The 26,372-nt window shown below is 35.7% G+C and overlaps 1 protein-coding gene across 4 annotated transcripts in view; it reads left to right on the top strand.

Annotated features, from left to right (window-relative positions):
* Positions 1-26,372, top strand: part of GRM5 (glutamate metabotropic receptor 5) — a 489,232-nt gene that overhangs the window by 345,845 nt on the left and 117,015 nt on the right. For all 4 annotated transcript variants that reach the window (XM_076002410.1, XM_012745155.3, XM_012745156.3 and 1 more), the window contains exon 4: positions 2,772-3,007. In XM_076002410.1, coding sequence (XP_075858525.1) covers positions 2,772-3,007 — 236 coding nt within the window. The remainder of the gene's footprint in view (positions 1-2,771; positions 3,008-26,372) is intronic.

The raw sequence follows: 26,372 nt of genomic DNA, 5'->3' as shown, positions 1-26,372 counted from the left end.
TTCTCACTTCCTTGGAGAATGGGGCTCTGCTTGACAAACAGAGCTTCCTGTCCCATTTGCAGCACGCCCATGCATCTTCTCGAGTGCCAATGAGACCCACACTCTCATATCAGTGATAAAATAAACCCTCCAAAACAGAGGAGAAAATGAGGCAAACAAGCCCACTTCATTTCAACTTGTCAGCTTTAAATAAAATCTTCTGGAGCTGAAAATGAGAAACTTGAGGGAAGATAATGTGTGAAATAACCAAATTCAACATCAGGACAAAACATACTACATTACTTTTTATTTTTTTTTTCCTTGATCTGCCACAAAAGTTTTTGAAATTTCACCATAGACAATTTTTAATGAAATACCTTGTTGTCAAATAGGATTTAGAGGGAAAAAAGGTTCATTTTGTTTATTTTTTTCCTCCTCTACCACCCACTCACTGATACTTAAGGAAATATCTCAAGTCATCTCAAGCCCCTATGATATCTTAATGAGTAATCTATGACCTTTGGAACAACTCCCAATTATCAATGTTTAAGTCAGAGTTGGTAAAGCAGAGCGTAATGAAAAAAAAAAGTGCATGCTTTTTGTATTATTTTAATTAATTATTTAAATAATAATTTCCCTGTCACTGGTTTCATATGCAAAATAGTATATCATGCTCTCTGGCTAGAAAAAAAATGTTAAGGACAAAAAATTATTCAAAGAAAGATAAAAAGAAATGAAGATTCTATTAGATAAAATATGTGAATATCAATGAAATAAGCAGTGATTTGTGATGTAAATCTCTTCCCTCACGTTTTCCCAGTGTCCACTGCTTTCTACCCCTGGCTTACCCCAAATACTTCTGCTTTGTCTTCAGGAGGCTCCATTCTGCTCTTCCCCTCAATCTCCAGAGTCTTTCTCTTCCTTCTTTGGTGTTACTTATTTTTATTGTCAAATTTTTCCTTGCCTTGCTTTATATTTCCTTAACAAATACTTGTACCACTTCAATAGAAGGATGGTACCACTGGGTCCCAGCAGACACACAAACTGTGCCTATTCCAATGCCAATGAGAAGGGACAAGCCAGAGTCCCCTTCTTCCTGGATAACCTACGATGCACCCAAATCTGATACGAACGTCTTTTCATATCTTTTATTTTGATTTCCAATGTTGTGTTTCATGTATTTTCCAAATAATCTTAGAATACTTTTTCTTATTCTGTGATACTCTCTTATACCATTAAAATATGAACTCTCTCATTTCAAACTCTTTTATTTTAAAATTTCTAGATTACTTTGATTGGTGCATATAAAATGGATAGTAATGTTGAGAGGTATGATCCCTGTCATGATCCTTGATGTTCCATTGTTAAGAAATTCTTTCAGGCACTCTGATGTAAAACATGATTTTATGTTTGCCTAGTAAATAGTAGTTCTACTTTTGGTTCATTGAGGTATCTCCACATTGCTTTCCACAGAGGTTGTACTAGTTTGCAGTCCCACCAGCAGTGTAAGTGTTCCTATCTCTCCGCATCCATGCCAACATTTATCGTTTGGAGACTTTTTGATAAAAGCCATTCTCATTGGTGTTAAGTGATAGCTAATTGTGGTTTTGATTTGCATCTCCCTGATGATTAGAGATGTTGGGTATTTTTCATATGGCCATTAGTTTGTTGGCCAGTAGTCTGTCTTCTTTTGAAAAGTTTCTGTTCATGTCCTTTGCCCATTTTTTAATAGGTCTGTTTAATTTTTTTTCTTGCTGATTTTCCTGAGTTTTATATATTTTCTAGTTATCAACCTTTTATTGAATATGTAGCATGAGAATATTTTCTCCCATTCTGTAGGTTGTCTGTTTGCGCTTGTGATAGTTTCCTTGGCTGTGCAGAAGTTTTTTGTTTTTGTTTTTGTTTTTTTGTTTTTTTTTTTCAACCTCAAGACCTAATTCAAATCTCCAATCTCCTGGAAGACTTTCTTGCCTTAGCTAGATGTCATTTATTCTTTTTCTATTTTGGTTGTAACATTGAGTACTCTTGACTTCATATTATAGCTTTATGTGCACATCAACTATCTGATTATACCCAGGGTAGGGAAACTGCAGCATGTGAACGTATTCTGGTATATTCCATGCTTTTGTAAATAAAGTTTTATTGAAAAAAATGTGATTTCAAATGTAGATTTGAAATGTATTTTAGAAGTTTCATGGGACAGGAAAGAGTATATGGACTAAGCACTACAACTATTTCAGTTAGAAGCTCTAAAAAATCAACATTTAATAGAATGATCATAATCAGCAAGGCTTTTTTAAAACCTCTATATTATTCACTTGTAAGATGTAAACAAAAATAAATGTTGTGTCATAGGATGATTAAATTAATGTTAGGCATGTTTTGGAAATATCTTTTTATTCTTATTTTATGATCATTATAATTATTATTGTAAAGTAAAAGAAAAAATGTAACTTGACCTAGCGATTAAATGTCCATTAAATAGTGTGAATGATGATATTATGTAGCTTGCAGGCATACACTGTATTTTGCAACCAGTAAAATTTTGCCAAAAGCTCTAGTTTATTCTCTGCAGTTCAACGTAATGAGGTTAGTGCCTTCTAGCACTCTTTAACCCAAAATTTCTGTGGTGTTATTGCACTTTTTATTCTAACAAGCAGCTATAACAATAATCACCTAGGTGTAATGCAGGGCCGTCCTATGGCTGAAGTAGCCATTTAATGACTAACGTTTTCAAATGAAAACCAATGTACTCATCTGCTAAGCTGTGGGGTTTTTTTGTTTCCCCACAGTGATGGCTGGGCTGACAGGTATGACGTGACAGATGGATATCAGCGAGAAGCTGTTGGTGGAATTACAATCAAGCTCCAATCTCCCGATGTCAAGTGGTTTGATGATTATTATCTGAAGCTCCGGCCAGAAACAAACCTCCGAAATCCTTGGTTTCAAGAATTTTGGCAGCATCGTTTTCAGTGCCGGCTGGAAGGGTTTGCACAGGAGAACAGCAAATACAACAAGACTTGCAATAGTAAGCAGATTTATCGTTTCATTTAAAGTGGCTAAGGCTCCGGCTCCAATTTAAGCAAACTGTGTCATGGGGATATGGTCGTAATTTTTTAGAGAGGAGGATTCTCACATAAATAGAGTGGGTATTGCTACTTACAGGGATAAACAGGTTTTACTCTAAGAAAAACATATGAGATCAAATATTTTTGCTCTATTAAGATTTCAGATGATTAGATTATTCCTATTTATATCATTCAAGAAAATGGCTATGTTTCTGTAAGGGACTGTGCTAAAAGGATCATATGAGCTCCAGAATGAAAGTATTATTGACATCCTTAAAAGCAGGAACTACATTCTACTCATTTCCATTATCCTGAGCAGTTCACACAGTGGAAGCACATAGTAAGGGGTTCATATAGGTCTGAGGAATGAATAAAGGAGTGTTGAAATACAGATTCAATTCATACTTCCATAGATAATCCGTAAAATAGTATCATAATTATACTATGTATAATCATGATGTTTCAGGAAACATAACCTGAGTAGAGCCATTTGATCATTCAACAAATACTTATAAGGGCTCACAATGTACCAAATGTTGATTTAGTTTTAAGGGTACCAAGACGGAGAGAACTAGTTCCTGCCTTCAAAGGTTTACTGGCTAGGAAGGGAGATAGGCATTCCAACAAAAATTCCAGTTCAACATTATAAATGATACACTAAGGTTTAAACCAAGATTAATATTATTTCTAGCGCATCCAAAGGGAATCTTGATTCTAATAACCTGGTAGAGCCAATATTGATATATATGTCAATGCCTGCAAAGGTTAAAGTTTGTTAAAATTACTAAGGAGTTTGTTGAGATTGATGTAGCCCACTTTGTGTAATCAGAAGCCCATATACATTTGTATAGGTGTAAAATGTTGAAGTTGGTGGTGTAGGAACTTTCATCCATGATGCGAACACCAGAGTGCATTGGAGAAGTGGGTTTGAAATCTTTGTCCATGAACCAAGTCCAGTCCACAGAGAGATTTTCACATATCAGCAACAAAGTGAGGAAAATAAGCACGATGCAGTGAGTTCTTCATAAAGCACTCTGCCTGTAAGGTCATAGCTATTCTATGTTTTTGGTATCAGTTCATTCTTTTGAGCAATAATGGAGATAGTGAGTGGTGAAATGATCATTTTTAAATGTCATTATTTGGTAAAACAAGAATTTGGCAACTTTATATCAGTTCCTATTTGGGTAGAGAGGAATGTTAGAGTATGGGACAGTGTAGTGGTCAATGAAATACAGAAATCAAAGAAGCATAGTATAAGAGTATATTTCCTTCTCTCCCATTTCAGATCTTGCCAACTCTGTCCAAAGTCTTCAAATGCTTATTCATTTCCTTTGTTTTTAATTTTACTTTTATTAAAAAAATGTGTGAGAATAAATAGCATTGCCACTCATGGTTCACAATTTCAATTTCTATAGCTAATTTCATATGTTTTAACAGTTCTATCCAGTTTATTACAGACACAGACTTCCTTCTTCTAGAGATTTGGGAGGCATATGTCTATCTGTGGTCCTATTTTATGTATGTGTACAGATTACTAACGTACCTTTGTTGATGGAGTTATAAAAGGTAAGCGATAGCTCTGATTGCATTTCCAATTCCTCTTTACTAAGATGTTGGTGACAACTTTAACCAGTGTGTTTAAGAAAGTAATTTTTCAGTTGGTCTCTACCATCTTCTGTTCTAATTTCTTCTATCCACACTCCTTTTTATCTGAAATAAATACCTCCTCTGGAAAATAGTTCTTTGTTTCACTGACTCTTTCTTTGCTAGGAGTCTTCTTTAGATACAGTCTTGAAAAACTCTTCAGCTGATTTCTATGGAAATATTATTTCTATGGAAATGATTCTGTAAACTCTTCCCTTTGACCTGCTGCTCCAACGCTCTGTCTCTCACATGAGCTCTTTGGTGTGACTGGGCTCTATGCACAGAATCAGTTACTTACTGTAGTCATGGAAAGCACTCTTTAGTCATTGGAATCTTATCTGGCAACAGATGTCATTTGGTACATAAACATGGACACTTTATATATAATACTTCTGTTATTCTTCTCAGTGAGGGAAGTACTACTATTATCTTCATTTTAAATATAACAAAACCAAGATTTGGGGAGACCAAATAACTTCCTGAAGGTCATACAACTATTAAGCACTGGGGCTTAGATTAATTAATTAAACTTAGATTTATCTAGAGTTTAACCAATATGTTAGACTAGAGAAATAAAATGTATCAGATTTTAAAAAGCCATCATCAAATTTACATTTTATAATAGTCAACATAGAGGTCAAAGATATAAGGATAAATAATTCTTAAAATCATTTATGTATGACTATGGAATGCAATAAAAGATACCCAAATATTCACTACCTTCTACTTTTGAACCCAGTTCCTTATTTACTCAAACATCCTTTTAGTATTTCAGCCCTATATTGTATGAGAGTTTAAGTTGTTTCATACCTTTGTTAACACTTGATTTTATCTTTTTTATTTTACACATTCCATGAATGTATGGTTCTACCATACTGTGATTTTGATTGGCTTTTCCATGATGTACTTGAAAGTTAAACTCCTTTTCATATGCTTATTGGAAAGTTGGATCCTCTTTTGTAAAGTGTTGAAGACATTTGAACATTTCTTTGAGCTTATTATCTTTCTAATATCTCTTTTAAGAGTTTCTCATATATTGTGAATATGAGTCCTTTGCCAGATATATGTATCATAAAATTGCAAAATCAAAGGCTTGGCTTTTTATTCTCTTCCTATTTCTCTTGTTTGGTATTTGTTTTCTATTTACCCAATTTGTTCCAATTTGTTAATTCCTTATTCCTCCTTCTTTACTATCTTTGTTTGTATTAATGAGTAATTTTTATTCTATTCTGTCACCCTTGTTAACATTTTTGTTTCATCTCTTAGTATAGTTTATTTAGAATTTTCAATAGAAATTACCAATCAATCCTTAATTTAATATAAACTATTTCAAGGTGATTCTTATTTACACTTAAAAATCTTGTAAATATTAGCTCTGTTTTACCCTTCATTTTCTTGTTATTACCATATAATTTGCTTTTATATGTATTATATATACTATAGGTCCATTCACACAACCAACTGGTGACCAAATAGTGTTAATTCTACTATTTTGGCATTTTCCTCGTCTGTTCCCTCCTTTTCATAACTGCCTGAATTCATGTCTTTGTAGCAGTGTTCTGCAGTTTAATTCTTCATTATCTCTCACTGCAAATATTATAATATTATTTAATCCTTTTGATATCAGCTTCTGCCTCCTCCAATTTATGCTAAAATCTTTGTCTCAAAGGTTTTCGCCTAAGGAGCGAATCTCATCATGTTACTTCCATTCTTAAATCTTCCCTGGTTCTCTGATGTCTACAGAAAGAACCCACACTCATGTGTTCCAATGAGTTTTGACTCCAAGAGTCAAAACTCTTCAAATCAGACATTTATATTTTTCAAGTCTCAGCTTCTGTTCCTTAAATCCATGATATCTGTGCTCCAGCCACTTTAGATTGTGATCTTCCATTTTAAAATTGCATACCTCTTTGAGTTCTCCTGTGCTTTTGCACAGGCTACGTCCTGCTCAGGGAAGAGCCGACCTCAAGATGTTTGTCATATCCAATGAGCTTACATTCTTATGGTTTCCTAATCCCTCCAGTTTTCTGTTCTCACTGAAACTCTGGTTCCCTCACATTTCACTTCTTTTTACCTTTTATCTTCCTTTTGCCACACACCAATCCAGATATTGAACACAGATTCACACCCCCCCTTGTTTTGATGTCCCCAATTAACTACTGACACAGACTTCTATGTGCCAGCTGCTATGAATAAAATGGGGATAAAATAAATAGGTTCAGAGCAACATAAATTACCTTGGCCAAGAGGGTTTTTTCTGAAGCAATGCTGTTTCTTGATCCAGTGCTGATTACCAGGATGTGTTTATTTTGAGAAAAGTTCACATACAGTTATGATTTTTGAAATTCTCTATCTTAATGTTATAGTAACGGTTTTCCTTAACAACATCCCACCCACAAAAGTCTTTTGGGCATTATATTAAAAACTAATTTCGAACATTGCCCTGCAGTGGTGTCCCACACACAGTCCTACTCCCCCACCAGCTTTTCACCAACCATGCAATTGATCCCTCTCCTTTTCTTTCTCTGTAATCTTTACCCACTCCCTTCTCAGAATTCATACACACAAAAATAATTTCCTGTCCATTTCCTATGTAGCACTATTTATCTGTTTCTTTGTTTCCTTGTCTCCTTTAAAAATTGTACCCTTGGAGAGGAAATGCTCACCCTTTGGACCAAAGCCACCCTAAGATAAAGTTGCCACACAGAAAGTCATTGACTACAGAGAAAAAAAAATGATCATCCCCAAAGAGGTTGAAGCAGCTACAGTCAATAGGATTTTTTTCTCACAGCAACATATAAATAGAATTTGTCACATTGTTATATCAGCATGTATACATTTTATATTCATCTTTCTCCATTAAATAAATTTCTAGATGAAAGGTGCTGTCTTATTTCTGTTCTACAAATCTCTATCATGATGCCTTTTATATAAAGCAAGCATTTGATACATGTTGTTAAATAAATGCTACTTTATTTCTCTTAGGCCTAGGTAGTGTGTCAAGGGCTAAAGGACTTAGGATAGTGGTTCCCATGGGTAACTGCAGATTTATGGGCTTGGTCTAGAAGTCTTTTGTGATTGAGCCTTGTCAGTGGGTTGAATTATGCCTTGCATATTCTTGTATGTGTGCACAAGCTGTTGTAGTTACCAAATTATAAATTGATTTTAACCATCACTGAAATCATAATTATTGTCACTATATGTTTCTAAATCAAAATTACTAAAAGTAAAATAATATTTGTATAATGTGTAAAAATTATTAACATTTAAAAGAGTTTCCAATATTCAAAAAGGTTGGTTCCACTGGCTTGGCAGTGGTTCCCTTTCTGTTACAGTAAGTTTCCAGCTAGAGTTGTCTACATTCTCTCTAATGAATATGTCTTACTAGTATTTGAGGTAGGTTAGACGATATTTCTTTATGCATCAGAATTTTATCTTCTGCCACCTTTTTGTTCCTTTAAATGCACATTAGTAGTTAAGCAATTTCTCAGAATACTTGAGCCTTTCTCAAACTTAAAACATGACTGGAAAAACAAAAATACTCCACTGAGATATAATAATTAAGAAATAGTTGTCTGGGAGAGAGTAGCTGTACTATTATAAGGGCCGAATAAAGTAAACTAAGTGCCACAGCTAACGCTCAGATTAAATTCCTCATCCTTGTACTGCATTAACATTTCCAAGATTGTATTTGGAAAGAACATTAATCCAGTGTGAGAAAATGATTCCATGGTTACATATCTTGAGGATTATTATTCCCTACTAATATTTTAGAGACTCAATGTAGATCAACATGTTGGAAAATGACAAACTCTGCTGTAAAGGACTTTAAATACCTTTATTTAACCCAGCATTACTTGTATTTATTTCACTCTTGCAGTATTATAGTATATATATGTGTGTGTGTGTGTGTGTGTGTGTGTGTGTGTGTGTGTATGTTCTGACCCACAATCCCAGGTTCATAATTCTCATAGCCCTTGTAACAACATTTTGTTATAATGTTGGGGCACTTTAGGTCTCAAAACTAAAAATATAGTCTAATATTCCTCTGCCTTTCAGTCTTAGAGCTGGCTATAAAGACATTCTCTTGCCTAATTGTAGCCCATGAGACCCTCATTTCAGAAGGAGTCCTGTCCCCTTCCTGAAGGAAGAAATGCTGCACAGAGAGTCCGGGAAGAATCTGAACAGACAGGCTTTGCTGGGTTTCCCACTCAATCAGTCTGTTAGTATTACATCATACCTTTTTGCCCAGTCACATTTCCACATGTTTGTCAATCATGCCTATCCAATGACATCTCCATAAAAGGAGAGGATTCAGAGAGCTTCCAGATAGCTGAACATGTGGAAGGTCCCAGAGGGTGGTGTGCCAAGGACATGGAAGTTCTGTGCCCTTTCCCTCATACCTCATCCTACACATCCTTTCATCTGTATTCTTTGTAATAGCCTTTATAGTAAACTGGTAAATATAAGTTTTTCTGAGTTCAGTGAGATACTCTAGTAAATTAATTGGACGCAAAGAGAAAGTCATGGGAACCTCAACTTGAAGCTGGTCAATCAGAAGTTCTGGAGGCCCAGACTTGTGACTGTGGGGAAAAGGGGGGCAGTCTTGGGGATTGAGCCCTCAACCTGTGAGATCTCACACTACCTCTGGGTTGGTAGTGTCAGAATTAGGGGATACCTAGCTGGTGTTCACAGCAGAACTGATCGCTTGCTTGTTGGTGGGGAGAAATCCCCACACCTTTGCTCACAGAAATATTCTGTAATGATTGTTGTGGAGTGATAGAATAGAAAAAAACACAGTTTGAGTTTCTTGCTCCCAGAATTCTGAATTCACATTCTTAATGTAACACTGATTAGCACCATACTTTAGGAAAGAAATGTGATCACATTACTATAGTGTATGTGGTGAAATCTCCTGAGGAGAATGCCACTTGTTTCTTTATATCAGTTAATTAGAATTTTATATGACAATATTGGCTTAATACAATTCTTGGATTACTTATATTTCTATATTTTTCATTGCCAAAAAAAAAAAGAAAGAAAAAAATGATTCTCCACCTTGGAGTCTGCTTTAAGGAAATGGAACATACTGGCAAATTAAGGGCCCAGATATGAAAGTTTTAAGAAAAATAATCTGACATATTTCTTGCTTGAATTTAAGGAATGAGAGTAATTATCCATTCAAGTAGGTGCTTAGTGCATTCAATTTTGCATGATGAATATCCACCATCAGAAAGTACTCAAAGAGATCCCAGAGGAAAGTCGTTGATTTAGAAAAAGGCAATTTCTTCCACACTCCTGAGGCACTGGAATTGAACCCAAATGTATTAAAGATATTTGAAATATACAAAAGAGAGACCTGATAAGTTTGTTGAATCAGTTGCATGAGGCAGCCAGATGCATTATAAAAAACACTGGAATTTGATCCAGAAGACCTGTACAAAGAAACTCAAATTGTAAGCACTACTACCTCTTTCTGAGTTTCAGTTTCATCATATGTGAGATTGGGATGAGTATTAAAAATATATCTAACTCACAGATCTATAGTGAGGCATAAATATGACAATGTATGGGAAAATGCCTGCCCCTAAAGAAGATGAAATAATAGAAACTAGATTTACTTTCCTGATTGAAATAACAACAAGAACAATCAATCAGACAAAATATATAAAACAACAGTATTCACGACACTGGACATCAAGTAATGAAGATAGTTATTCTGAAGAGGTAATAAAGGAGGTGAGCCTGCTGAGTGGGGAAGACAGAATTGAGATCAGAGAGACCAAGGAAGCTGGAGTTTGCAGAACAGGAATGGAGAGGAGAGAACTGCAAGAAGAGAGAACTCTGGAGAAGTGCAGAGGCTCTCTCTTGAGCATTCCAGCTGAGCATCTTTTTAATTCTTTTTTTTATTTCAGCATATTACGGGGGTATAAATGTTTAGGTTATGTGTATTTCCCTTGCCCCTAAGTCAGAGCTTCAAGCGTGTCCATCCCCCAGATGGTGTGCACTGCGCCCATTACGTGTGTATATACCTATCCTTTCTGCCCCCCTCCCATCTGCCCAACTCCCAATGAATGATATTACTATATATGCGGTTAAGTGTTGATGTGGAAAGCAATACAGAGATACCTTAGCTGAGTATGTGGAAAGCAATACAGAGATACCTTAGCTGCATATATGCATGTGAGGAAAGAAAATACTTGAGACCTTGGAAAGAAACACCCAAAAACCTTAGAGGGAACAGTGTTCCCAGCAATCATATGAAACAAGTAACAACAGTGTCTTTCCTCAGCACGTAGACTGAAAAAACTTATAGTGCAGAAACTGAAAGCAATATTTTTGGGATATTTTATAGCATTAAATGGCTAAATCAGAAAACAAGGTTCAAACCCATGACCACAGCTTCCACCTTAAGAAATGTTTAAAAGAATTGTAAATTAAACACAAAGTAAGAAGTGGAAGAAAGGAAGTAATAGATCAGAGTGAAAAATCAATAAAATAGAAAACAGATATACCATAAAGAAAAATCAATAAAACTATAGCCTGGATCTTTTAAAAGATCAATTAACATCTTAAAACCAGATTGATCAGAAAAGAAAAGAGAAAAAATATAAATTACTAATATCAGGAATAAAAGAGGTAACATCATCATGGTTTCAACAGAAAATAAGGAAATAACTGTGAACAACGTAGCTAAATTAGTCAACTTAGCTAAAAATCCTGCCAATTGTGACAACATGGATAACCCATAGGACAATGTGCTAAGTGAAATAAAGCAGACACCAAAAGGCAAATACTGCATGATCTCACTTATATGAGAAATCTAAAAAGAAGTTGAACTGAAAAGCAGAGGGTAGACTGGTGAGTGTCAAGAGCTGAGATGTAGGAGAAACAAGGAGACATTGGTCAAATAGTATAAATGTTCAATTAAGTAGGATAAGTTCTGGAAATCTATGTATAGTATAGTGACTATAGTTAATACTCTACACTTAAAATTTGTTAAGAGAATTTATCTTATATTTTTCTACCACAAAAAATCTGTGAGTTGATAGATATGTTAATTAGCTTCATTGATATACATATATCAAAACATCACTTTGTACATCTTTGTACATTTTTATTTGTCAAGTGTACTTCACTAAAGCTGGGAAAAATTAGTGCCATTTAAAATAATATTACAAATAAGAAATATTGAGGGGCAAGTCTGATAAAATATGTAAGACTTGTACCTTAAAACTCTTAAGCTTTGCACAGAAAATTAAAGAATAGTTAAATAAATGGAGTGATACACTGTTTGTATAAGTCAGAAGACTCAATCTTAAGATGTCAGTTCTCCCAAAATTGATCTATAATTTCAAATAATTTCAATAAAAATCTTAGCAGTCTTTTTCATGGAAACTGACAAGCTGATTAAAGATTTATATGGAAATGCAAAGGACCTAGATTACTCAAAACAACTTTGAAACAGAAGAATAAAGTTAATGGGTTAACATTATCCCATTTCAAGACTTAGTCTAAAGCTGAAGAAATCAAAACAATTGGCATCAGCATAAATAGACAAACAGGTCAATAGGCCAGAGTAGGGAGCTCAGAAATAGACTCACTTGTATTTGGGCAACTAATTTTGACAAAGGTGCACAGGCAATTCAGTGGTGTGTTTGTGTCTTAGAATTTTACAAAAAAGTTTCAAAAGTAAGAAAAAAAAAAAGTTTCCAAGGAGGAAACTCTTGGAAGAGATGTGTGTGCTGATTATCTTGATTGTTATGATGGTTTCATGGGCATATACACATGTGAAAACGTATCAAATTAGCTTTCAATATGTGCAGTTTATTTTCCGTCAATTATACTTTAATAAAGTTGTTCATAAGTGTTTAATGTATATATTTGTATGAAAATAAAAATATGTGTGTATACATTTATAAAAATATAAAATAATCCTCTAATTGGCAGACTTACTTTTCAGGCTGGAAAGAATACTAGCAAATAGCCAAATCCCTTATCTCTCATGTCTTTTGTGATTTTGATGCCCATGGCTAAATAGCAATTTATCCTATAGAAGGAACTTTTTTCCTCCTGCCTTTATTCCCTAAGCTCATCCTTTCTGAGCTATCCAGTGTCGCGTTCTCTCCTAGTCTCTCAGATGGCTCAGGTAAGCTGTGCTGAGAAACAGAAAAGAGTGAGAGCTTTGGAGTGAGGACCTGGGTCAAATTCATTTCCACCATTCACTTGCCCTGTAACCTCAGGCCAGTTACTTACCTTTGCCTTCTTCATTTGCACAATTTAAATAATACTTACATTTTAGAGTCATTCTGAGAATAAAATGGCATGATAAATGCAAATTTCTTATAAAAAGATCTCTAGAAATGTTATTTTAAAACTGCACACTTACAAAGTTACCATAATCAACTGTGCTTTTAAAAAAAAATATTTGCATTTAGTTTATTGTGGAAAAGAAATGCAACATGTGGTATTAGTAAATGTATTTCTCAATAATATCCAGGCTAGGAATGATGATTAACAGCATATTATTAGAATATTATACTTTAAAAAGGTGCCAAAAAAACAAACAAACAACAACAACAAAAAAAAAAACCAGAGATTTCCTCTGCCTCTTCATAACCTTAGCCTTCATAGTAGTGTAGGTGTTTTAGTGCTATATACTGGTAGCAGGTGCCATTCTCTGAGCCAGTATAGAGAGTTAATTTTAATTTCAGTTTTATGGCTGAGTGTCAGATGCTATATATGAGTTTACCCACATCACCATGGCAACTGTGTGGGATGTTTGTTGCCACAACCCTCATGGTTGGCCTAGTGTTTTGACATTTCAGTAATTGCCAGTGTTACAACCTTTAAAAATTGTAGAGAACTGACACTCAGGCCAGATGGCTACTAAATAAAGAAGATTCTGTTCCCCACAGCTGTGATGTGGCACTGAAGTGACAAGAGAGCCTACTATCAAAGATATGGTCCCTAAGAAAATGATGTGAAAGAGCTTCACTATTAAAAGATAATGATTCACCATTAGTAAATTATCATTAAGGCCTTGCTACATTGGGCAATACTGGGTTCGAATCCAAGAGAAGTATATGATCTGGTACTAGACTTTAGGGTATATCTACATTCTGTTCAGGAATAAAAGATAAACTATTAAAACTATAAAAAGTCATTTATCCCTTCAGAAAACACTCATTGAATGCCTACTATGTACCAGTCATTATTATTATCATTATTATTTCGATGCTGAAGCTACAGCACTAAAAACAGACAAAAATACCTGCCTTCATGGAACATACATTCTTGTTGGGGGAAGAGAGATCAAAACAAAAAGGATAAGTAAAATATATAGCATATTGGATGGTGATCATTGCTAGGAGAAAAATTAAGCAGGGAGATGAAATTTAGAGGGAGGGTGCAATTTAAATAGGGTGGTCAGCAATGACCTTACAGAGAAAGTGACTTTGTATAAAGCCCAGAAAGAGAAGAGAGAGTGAGCCAAGTGGACATGGGGAAAGATGGTTGCTGGAGAAGGAAATCGCAAGAATGACGTCTGGAGAGGTATGGAAGCTGCCATATTTAAGGAAACAGCTGAGAGGCCAGTGTGGCTAAAGCAGAGTAAATTGGAGGAAACAAGTAGATGATGATGGCCAAGGGGTCAGAGGAGGGGAGATCTTGTAGAGCCTTGTTGGCCAACATACTAACTTTTGCTTTTACTTGAGCGAAACATGAAGCCAAATAAAGAATCTGGGCAAAGGAAGCATCTGAACTGGCTTTTTTTTTTTAACATTGCTTTGACTGCCACATTATTCTACCACAGAGTCTGTGAGGTCATAAAGCATCTCTGGAATGTGTGAGATGATGTGTAAGAGTTATGGAAGGCTGTGGACAGGAGGGTCAGTGTAGGTCAGAATACCGAGGCATAATTGGAAAGGACACCATGGACATAGAGTGGATAGATGGAGAAGACACGCCACTCAGAGAATAACCTGGGCACATGGAAAAGTCAAGCTACAGTAGAAGAGTCCATTTATGAAGCAGTCTTCTGTTTGTCCAATAATTCTCAATAATAATGGCATTCTAATTCACAGGCCACTGTACCTCTGCAAGGGGTCTTGGAATTTGCCTGTCTTGTTCAGAGATGTAAATGGATTGGAAAGATTAAAGCAAGAAGGAAAGACACTAGAAAGTAGAGACAAGGTGTAATAGGTAAAGTCCAGCCAGGCTACGGATACATTTGATGCATAGCTGAAATATTTTAGTTTGAGAACAAATAGCAATACAAATTTGTTGGGTATTATTAAGCATCATCCTGCTATGGAATCCTATTAAAGAAGGTCTGGTTGTTATCTGAAGGAATCTCATGTTAAATTAATTTTACCACTACCAATAAACTCAGTGCAAATGTGTTTTCAGTGGTCACTCCTTCCAGAACAGCCCTGAGATCCAGATATCAAATTCCTTCAGTTGCTGGAGCATTGGTGTGGCAGATATAGGCTAGATGCTCTGCAAATTCCATTCTCTCACCCTGAGCACATAAGAAGCATAATTTGCAAACCTACCTTGTAGAAACTGAGTAGTATCTGTCAATAAAATACGAACAAAAGTAATGTGTGCCAGTTAGAGGCCAGCTGCCTAAAAATTCACAGGAGATCCTGGTCTCACTCTCCCTCCTACATCCATGTAACTAGAAACAACGGATTCAAAGATAGCAAAGTCATGTTATAGAAAGATGTTGGTTCCCCAAGTCACTGAAAGAATCAGGAGAGCTTCACAATCTACCTCAGACTGTGACATAAACAAGAAATAAACTTCTATCATATTACACTATTGGATATTCAAGGGGGTTGTCATTAATGTTAATTACACTGACTTGATATACCTTCATGCTGCTCCTGATGGGCAGCAACTCCCATGTTTCTGTCGTGACATATAAATGTCAGTCTACACCCAAGTGACTGCAAGAATTATAGGGTTCATCTGTTACTATGGTGATTCCCACAGACTCTCACAGTTCAATTTCTTTTGGAATATAGCCAGGACATTTGAGCTATGCTTCCAAAATATTTTACTGATTAGTTCAAGGTTTCATGACTATAAGATAATAAATGTGACCTAAATTGTACATGATTTCTTTTTGATGAATGAAGTTTTGATACAAATTCAGGGCATTTATTAAATTTCTTTTATATCTTCTTCATAAAATTATCATTTTTTGAACATCCATTAAGCAAGGTCCTGAGCCAGCTTTAAAAGTTATAAGAGAGGTTGCAAAGCTTACTTGGTGGTTAATCTCTTCCTTCAGGTATCTTATAATTTATCTGGGGATATCCTCAATACAAAGTTATACATGACAGGTAGGAAATGATTGGAACATGACTTAAGAGCTCTAGGCATAAGAGAAGATAGAGAATGCTCACGTCTGGGGAGATCAAGGCTTAATGCTATAGTTAGCATTTGAGTTGAGTCCTGAAGCTTGGTTGGGCTGTGAGAGGGAAAGTTGGAAGCAGAATATTCCAAGTTTAGAAGACTAGGAAGACTGAAGAATGGAGTTGAGAAATTACAAGGCCTGTTCAGGTGATAGAGGGTAAACCAGTTCAACTAGAGTAGAGGTGTCCTATATAAGTAAAAGATAAGGCTGGGAATGAAAGTAGGAAAGTGTTTTATTAAGAATCATGCATGCAAAGCCAGGATTTTGGGGGGAATTGCCTTCTACCTATTAAGTAACTGTTAAAGATTTTTGAGGAAGAAAATGATATGATCAAAAACCAGATTGAAAAAGGTTAACCTGACAAGATCATTCCGAGTTTATTGGATGAGAGAGTGATTAACATTGGATGTGAGCAAGGAATAAACTTTTATCACATTAAGCCACTGGGAATTTAAGAGTGCCACAGCAGCTACTGTTGGATGACAAAAGAGTGGCATAAACTTGGTGACCCTTGGCAAAGTTAATGGAAAGGAAGGAGGCAAGGTTGAGCTCAGTTTTTCAATTTTAAGAGATTGAGAAAATTTTGTAAATAGAGAAATATGGAAAGTGGCTAGATTGGGGTAGACAAGATGAGTTCTACTTAAGACAGTTCAAGTTTTAAGTGAACACAGGTGGATATGTACAGACAATTAAAAGAAGTGTGGCTGACACCTTAGTGACATGCAGTAGTAATGGAGAATCCCTTGGGCAAAATTACTAATAGTAAGTAGAAGATTAGAAACTGTCCTCCATGGGCACCTTTCATACAGCTACTGCAGGAGAAGCAGGGTCCATCAGACCTAAAAATGTTCCACAAAGAAATATAAGGTAAACTCACATATTAATAAATGTGCCAAATATGATTAAGCCAATTGATGCATGAATGGTGGGTTTATATAAATGAAAAGTTATGCACATTGAAGACATCATAGTAAAGTGGCTTTGAACAAGGTTTGGCATTTGACAGGCTAGATTTATAAGCTGGCTCTGCCTCTTAATAGCTCTGTGACACTGGACAAATTGCTTAAACTCTCTTTCCTCACTTTCTTCAGCTATAAATCTGGGATGATATTAAATGCCCACCTCATAGAGATCTTATGAGAAGAACATGGAATAGTATCTATGAAGCACTTATAACATAGTGTCTTCGTCAGCTCAGGCTACGATAACAAAATAATATAGACTGGGTGGCTTAAACAACAGAAATTTATTTTCTCACAGTTATGGAGGTTGGAAGTCTGAGATCAGAGTGCCAGCCAGACTGGGTTCTGGTGAGGGATTGATTTCATATTTGCAGACGGTCTCCTTCTTGCTATGTCTTCACTTGGCAGAGGGAGAAAGAGGGAGTAGGGTCTCTGATGTCTCTCCTTCTAAGGGCACTAATTCCATCATGAGGGGCCAATCCTTGATGTCTCATCTGAACCTAATTTTCTCCCAAAAGCCTTGTATTTTGAGGGAACAAAATTCACTCGATAGCTCATAGTCTCTGGCATTTAGTAAAATTCAACACACTATATCATTATCAGGAACATTTCTTCCACACAATACAGTTTCTCTAGCAATTTCACTGAGCCAAGAATCTCAACACTTCAAAACAAATGAAAGAATGCAATTCTAAGAAAGAATTAAGCCCAAAATTACATTGTATGGAGAAATGAAACTCAAACAAATGGAAGTTACCAATCTTTATTAGTCGCATTGGAGAGAAAGACAAGAGGTTTGCACATTTATAAAATAACTACAAACTTTAACTCTTATTGTCACAAGGTTTCGGTTAGAATGTTTTGCATATTCTACTTTAATTAGCATACGTTGCATTGGGAAATTGTAGCAAAATATAAAAACAACATTCAACAATGTATTGTGGTGTAAAGTACCTTATTCATGCTTTGGCTAGGTAACCCGTGGCATATAAAAAGCTGTGTTTAGCAGTATTACTTCTCTGCCATTTTCTGTCTCTGTAATCTTGGGCAAGTTGTTAAATCTCTCTATACCTGGTCTAAACTATAAAGGCTGCTCTCAACATACAGAGTTGTTAGAAGTATTGGCCAAAAAGTATGTCTGTGAAAGTTTAGTGTGCGAACACCTGGTTAAAAATAAGCTGCTCTATTTTTGTGGTATTTCTAGTGCTCAGTGTCTGCTCCCTCTGAATTCTGCCTGGCATTTCTGTGTTTTTCCTGGACTGTGGCACTGGAATAATCATTAATAGCATTCTCCTTTGCCCTGAGCTAAAAATGATCCCTTCTGGAAAGAGTTTGTTTTTTGTTTTCATTTTTGTTTTGTTTTAGTTTTACTGCTTTTAATAGCACCAATTAAACATTCCCCTCTAGGCCGGGCATGGTGGCTCACGTCTGTAATCCTAGCACTCTGGGAGGCTGAGGCGGGCGGATTGCTCGAGGTCAAGAGTTCGAAACCAGCCTGAGCAAGAGCAAGACCCCGTCTCTACTATAAATAGAAGAAATTAATTGGCCAACTAATATATATAGAAAAAATTAGCCGGCCATGGTGGTGCATGCCTGTAGTCCCAGCTACTTGGGAGGCTGAGGCAGGAGGATCGCTTGAGCCCAGTAGTTTGAGGTTGCTGTGAGCTAGGCTGAGCCCATGGCACTCACTCTAGCCTGGGCAACAAAGCGAGACTCTGTCTAAAAAAAAAAAAAAAACATTCCCCTCTAGATTACAGCACCTTCCGAGTAAAGTGCATGACAATGTTATGCCCATCATTCTCTAGGATAATGCCAGCCTGATGCTAGTGCTTAATAATTTTTTTAACATTAACTGAAAGAGTGAAATTGGAATGTTCCTTACACAAAGAAATGTTAAATGCTGGAGGTGATGAATACCCAATTGCCCTGATTTGATAAATTCACAGTGTATGCCTGTATCAATACATCACATATACCCTATAAAGATATAGAATACAACTATTACATACCCATAATAATTTAAAATTTTTAGAAACTTTTAAAAATATCAAACTATGGCCCTTAGAGAAAGGAATCCACCCAACACTTTTTTTCTAAGAAATTTTCCTTAGACAAACTACTCTTAATAATAGTAATAATTTGGCTCAATTCCAAGATACTGACGAGGCCACCTTTGATAAAGTGTAGAGTCACTGTAGATTCAAGAGTCAGAGACACAGGTTATGCCCTTTGTCCTCTTTCTTCATGCAGTCTTGCTATAGATATAAGCTTTGGCGGGGTACAGCCTCTTCTGAGAGCAGGTCTGGCCATTTTGTTCCCCCCTCTCTGAGTGAGGCCAGGGTAATACACTGACTTGCCTATACACTAGAAAGAAAGCCTGGCTCTCTAGATCTTTGACACTCTTGAGCTCTTCCACCTGTCCCCTGTAGAGCTGCCCAGTCTTACTAGTGTAAGATTTAAATCTGAGGCTGGGGTAATAGTTTTGATTTTGAATTTGGTTTTATTTCATTCCAAATGACCATGGTTTGAATAATCAAAAGAAAACATTTTAATTTTATGTTTAAGATACAGGTTATTGTTTGATAAGACTGTATCTTATTAGTCACCCTTCTGCAGAGGAGTGGCTAGAGGTTTATAGGACTCTATACTCCTAGATCTCCTAGCGGTTAATATCATCTTGGTACCATCAAAACCTCACCTTTTTTTCTAGCACAGAGGAAAATGGACAAGTTTGACATATAGCAAATTGTCACAAATGGGGGATATTTAAAAACTCCTGCATAACTAGCTTTTAATGGACATCATATGGAAAGATTTGGAAAACAAACCGATATTTTAACTGACTGTCTAAAAAGCACATAGCAAGTTTTCTGCAGTAGGGGGTTCCCTTGATGCCTGAAATTTCTAGTTTGTTACTTCAGTTTCCCTGTTGCCATTCTTCCTTCCTTCCATGTTTCTGAGTTTTTTTGAAGGAGGTACAGAAGTGGGCATGGTCCAGGATTTCCTTTTATGTTCTCAGGCAATATTTAATTAAGCTCATTCAGCAGACAAGAGAGGGAAGAAAATTTGTCTAGTGATTCTTTCTCTAAACTGAACTGCCAGATTCAAATAGTCACAGGTAATTGAGGGTATTCTCCCTTGAGAAATCAGCTTTTGAGGTACAAGGCATCTGCTATCCCAGATGAGGGAAGGCAGTAGTGAATTTAATTTGATGTCTGCATTTACTTTCTCAAAGTCGGTTCAAGAAATCTTTTGCTCCATGATTCTACTGTGATATAAAATTAAATAATTTGCCTCTGTTGGACTATAAGCACTCACACAAACCCATTGAACTCTGAATAGAGCCAAACCACTAATCATTATAAAAAAAGAATAGTTGAAATAGAACTTAAATAATTAGTAAGTAGTTATCCAGTTGACAATAAGTGGCTTTTCCAAAAAATTATTTTGACTCATGATAGGGGTTTTGGTTGAAGTCACTGCAAATCAATCTTAGCTTGACTCTTAGAAGTAAAATAAATAAAAATCAGTATTTGTAAGAATGTTGGGGCTTCCCGGGATGTAGTGGTAGCTGGAAGACCAAGTTTGGAAAACTGGACCAGCTCCCAGGCTTCCAGGAAATAGGAAAGTCAGCTTTTAGCAATAACTACATTTGGGTCTTATCTCAAACTTCATTGTAAATAAATATCAGCCATTCTTTTGCTTTACTCTACTTTCTCCAGATTCCTGGGATTGAGCTTCCAATTTACTGATGCTGGGTTATATTCTCATTGCCTGGTGGTCAGGGAATAGAGAATGCATGAGAATAAGAATACTTCAACTTCCCTACCAAAAGAATTATACAGCCTTCCATAATCTGGGTAAAATGAAGAGTTCATCAGAATTAGTAAAAAATATTTGTATTCTCTGCAGCCAATTATGAATTGCAGCTTAATTCAATAATTGGGGATAATATAAGTGGCCTCATTATCACCATCATTATCATAATTAACATTTAATAAGCAGTTGCTTGCTAGGCTCTATTCTTACCCACATTTTCTCTATACTATCTTATTTTATGCTGCCATCCATCTAATGAGGTAGCTACTATTAGTGTCCTTTTAATAAAAATGGAAAAAATAATGTTTAGAGAAGGTAAATGAGTTGTGCAAGATTATACAGGTAGTCAGTTGAAAAACAGTTTCAAATCTCAGGCTCTATGACTATACATAAGCTCAACAATACACATGAGACTAATTTCTCTGCTACCATTAGGCAACTTCATAGATTTTAGAATATACCAGACACTTAACAAATATTTAGTGAAAACTCTATTAACTAGAACAGCTCTGGCATGTAGATGATGCTCGATACATACTTGTTGAATTAATAAATGAATGTATATCCCATTATGATTAAAAACAGGTGTCAGGAAGGTGTCCCTCTTCCCTCTTAGGGTCTCCCCAGCATGGATCTCAGAGCCTTGTGCTGAGCTGGTAATCCCATGAATCACAGGGATTGAAGTCCAGGTTATAATGAAATCAATGCATATTCATAATGGTAAAATGAATAGTAGATTTAAGCAGTTGCTTATCTTTATCATTTCTTTTTAAATATAATAATATTTTATAAGATGTTCCTCTTAGATTAGAGATTATATACAGTTGAAATGTCTTTGTGAATATTTTCTTTTAATTCCATCGCTTTTCTCTCTATTTTAAGAAATGGATTAATCCTGGAAACTAATAAGGAAAAAGTATTTCAGACACATGGCAGAAACATCTAGAGATTGGCCACAATTAATGTACTCAAGGGCAGGTCCCATCTTAACCTCCAACACTAACTGGATCTAAGACATGGAAATGCTTTTCAAAGGACAGTAATGTCTCAATTATGAACTGCTTCATTGTAATCAAATGTTGAACCAGAATGAACTAGCTCAGATTTCCTTGGAGAAATAGTATAGCTTACCCTCATATCTATAGATTATAAAATAATATTAATCTGTTATAATTGTAAAATGGCTCCTAGTTTCCTCTTGCTCTTTTATTCATTTGGTCTCTTGATCCTCACATATTATTGTTATTTTAAACATGGGAAAACAAAGGTTCAAAGAACTTTGGCTTGCCCAGAAAGGGCATATGACTGGCAAATTAAGAACTACAATTTGAATCTAAGCCCCTAAAATAATTTATTTTACTACATTGTACTGTCTTCTGTCAATGCAAAACATTAATTTGAGATAATGCCCACCATGGAACCTAATTTGGAACTTTGCAGAATTATGTGAAGCAGGAAAACTCAGTGTCTCACTGATTAGTCTCAAGAAGATGTAGTTTAGAGGTTTCCATGTTATTGGATCTTGTCTTTAACACACAGTAAGAAATGCCAGTCCGTTGAGATAGACCCAGGGTGTGTTGCATCTCTCTGGTGCACTGATGATATGTATGTTGAAAGTAAGTTGGTACTGAGCTTAGAAGATAAGAAAATTAATTTTTCAGAAAATGATTTCTTATATTACACCCTTCCATGATTCTTTATGTTAATGAAATACTAGAGCTTTCATTTCAGCTACTAGCAATTCTTTATAATTTGATGTGTTTTCAATCTGTTTGTCCTTAGAAAAATTGTTCAGTATAAATGAAACTCAATTTTCTTATGTAAAAAATTAGGCTAATGGTAGTGTCTGCTCACAGGGTTTTTGTATGGTTAAGTTAGAATAACAGTAATTTCTCAATGAATATTAACCATTATTGTTAATCAAAATATTTTACATATAATCTCTCATTTGCTCCTCAAGTACTGCTCTCACAAGTTAGTAGAGATGATTATTCCCATTTTCAAGTGGAGGAAAATGACATTGACAAGAGTGACCTTGTTATGTTTATAAGAAGTTAGGGGAGATACTGGCTTACTGTGGAAAGAACAGGCTATAGAGTCAGATGGAACTGGGTTTGAAATTTTCTTTTACGACATTTTAGCTTTATGCCATTTGACATTTCATTCTAACTTTCTGAGCCCAAATTCTGTCATCTAAACAAGGGCAGAAAATAATGCTTAGCTTTACATTTGCCGTGAGGGTTAAATGATTTCACAAATATAAAGCATCTAGCATCTGGCATCTGTGGGATATTTTCTTCTCCTATCTCTCCTTTAACAACTAACTCAGAATAAAATGGTTTGTAGAAAATGATCATTGTTATGGTCGATAGTAACATTGTTATGATTTTAAAATGGTATCTATAATACAGAAGTTTATTGGTATAGTGACTACCATACTCATAAGAGAGAGCTTCATAAATACTTTTTGATAAAAACAATCCAATGCCTATCATTTTATACAAATTTACTTTCTACCCTAATCAAATCTCTTGTATTAGAGATGATAATTAATCTGCCATGTGTACAATTTGTAAACTCTGCATTTGGTGGTTGAATTCTTTGCAGAAGGTTTGTATACTGCAATGTATTTTTGCAATTTTCTACTTCATTTCAATTACAACGCTTATTATAAGAGAAGGGATTCTCATTTAGCATCCTTGTTATTTTTAATTAGAAGTAAGAATCTTAATGAAACAAATTTTTTGCATCACTTTTTGTCAGAAGCATAAACTTGAGAACATTTTATGAATAAATAAGTATAGTCATTCTCAGATTCTCAAAGGCGGAGAGTGCTAATTTTACAAATATCTCATACTGATCTAGTGATCTTATATATATAAATTGTACCAGGTATGCAATAATGACAGCAAGTTTTTAATTATTTAGTACCTGTTGTGGGTCATAACTTCTTTATGTATTGTCTCTAATTTTCACAACTCTACAAGAAAGTATTATCTTTCTTGTTTTGAAAATGGGAACTCTCTGGAAAAGAATTATACTATTCTACCTGGGAATCTGTATCAAGAATATACACTAAAGTGACCATTAGACTGTGTTTTAAAGCATGATACGAAGCTAATCAAGTAGAGATAGATAAGCTCTATGTTAAGAAAACATTATAAAACACTGTTAAAATGTAAACTCATGGAAAAGGATGGTGACAATGAAGATGAAGAGACAGGGCCAAGTGGGAAAGGTCCAGTCTAGGAGTTTGGTCTTTGTATATTGTAGGAAGAATCTAATGCCATGGTTTTGGCCACACACTGCTTGAAATAATATCATTACCACCAGCCCTTACATCCCAGTGGGATTCTTCCTTCATTTACACACCATATGGAAGTTCCTCAAAATACTGTAATGTGAATGAAAGAGAGATGCTATCTGAAATAACATATCCATCAGAGGGCTGCCAACCGGCTGTTCATGGTGAATCATTTAAATTTAAAATGTGGTGTTCTGCACGTAGAAGTGTACAATCCCTGTTGAGTTTCTGAAGCTCCCTGAAGGAGCCTCTTCTTTCTGCAGCTGCTGTGTTCATTTGCATTTCAATATGAGCATTTAGAGGTCAAATGCCTGTGTTTCAGGCACTGTTATAAACTGGAGACTCTGCAGATATTAGAAACTGGTGTCTCTACAGACATGGGGATACAGCTCTGGGTTCCCAGTGTTGCCACGCTGCCTGACAAAGAATAGACACATAGAGTGTTAGGCCAGAGGATGTGCGACTTAAGCGATGTCATCAGTTACTCCAGCCTTTTTATAGACTATTTCTTCCTTCTTTTCATTACTAGTCTCTGTCCGAATCCTAGATCGATCATATAACTAGTACTTTATTTCATTAATCCTACTCTATGCTCCCAAGAAGGTCCCTGCATCTTCATTATAACATTAATTTCTCCATCTGCCCCACGACATGTTAGGTTCCACACAGTAAGTCTATTCCACATTCATCCATCATTCATACCATCCACCCACATATTATTGACAATGTTGAGCATTGTCCTGGGTGCTGGAAATACAATGATAAACGAGGCCAATGTGTACCTGATGCACGTAAAGCTGATTGTCTACTCTGGACTAATCTCTGAATCCCGTGATATGTTTAGGGGCTTTTCCACAAAATCGGCATTTAGGAAATGGTCAGTGAAGGAATGGATTGCCCACACTAAGCCACAGTGTTAGGAGCTATGGAGGATCCAGAATGAACAAGACAGTTTTAGCCTTCAGGGAATTCATACTCTCTGGTAGGAACAGACAAGCACAGTTAATGCTAATGTATGGCAGAAAGTATTAAGTGCTATGATAGAGGTATAAACACATTTCGGTGGGAGCACATAATGGCAAAAGGTTAATTCTGTCTTGGGGGGATGCTCTGCCTTTCTATCCCAGCAGGAGAAAATATTAGTTTATATTCCACTGTGCATAACTGGAATTCACTTGCCATTTGCATAAGGAATGAGCAGGTTCAGAAAACAAATGAGATTAGGGAGAATTTGTTTCACTGCAGTTTTTGTCATCACAATGTTACAGTATGTTATCCAATAGCATTTTCTAGATTTGTAATCAGCTTCCTAGAAAATGCTTGAATCTTCCTTTATCTCCTCCTTCCTTTTATTGTCCTTCCCTTACTTGTGGGTAGAGAAGAAATAATGAGGATGATCTGAAAGCATTTTGGTACCCTAGAATATGTGCTAACACAAAGAATTAACTTGAGATTTCTTTTTCTTAAATAAACCGTTGCTTATTTCATTACGCTATGAGTCAACTTGCTGAAAACATTTTCAAATCATTCTTACTTTGCCTCTCATAATGGAAATAGCACTACTCAAGAATTAGGAGACAAGGGGTCTGAGGCCAGCTTACACTAACTACAGGTATGACTTTAATGATGTCCTTTCTCTTCTCTTGGCCTTATTTTTCTCTTCAGTAAAATGAGTTTATTGGACCAAATTAGGAGGTCTCCATCTTAGTTTAGACAGCATCCAGAGAAGTGATGTAAAAGGTAGAAGACGGTCAGCATTTGCCATGGGAGAATGCGGAGTCAGCGTTGTGACATCTGACTTTTCAAGAGATTCCGCATGATTTTTCATGTGAAATTACCAAAAAAATAGCATTTAGGCCAAACAAAACATATCTAAAAGCCAAATTCAGCCCAAGGGCTTCCTTTTTGCAGCTTCTAGACTAGATGCTTTCTAAAATCCCTTGTTTCTCAGACATTCTTTGATTCTGTATTGTTAAGACAGTCTGATTTCCCTTTGTTTAACAGCTACTAAGCTTCAAAGTTCCAGTTCCCCAGATGAATTAGAGAACATGTTTTGAGGGCTGTAAAATTAAATTGTAATCACAGATTTGAGGGCTTCAGTTTTTGCTAATCCTTTTGGAAGCTTTTGATTGGATTAAACAATACTAAAATTAGGACTGAATGGTAAGTGG

This window comes from Microcebus murinus, chromosome 4 (genome assembly GCF_040939455.1).
Source record: "Microcebus murinus isolate Inina chromosome 4, M.murinus_Inina_mat1.0, whole genome shotgun sequence".
Classification (NCBI taxonomy): Eukaryota; Metazoa; Chordata; class Mammalia; order Primates; family Cheirogaleidae; genus Microcebus; species Microcebus murinus.
Note: the sequence above shows the minus strand (reverse complement) of the source record. Positions and strands in the feature narration are given on the sequence as shown.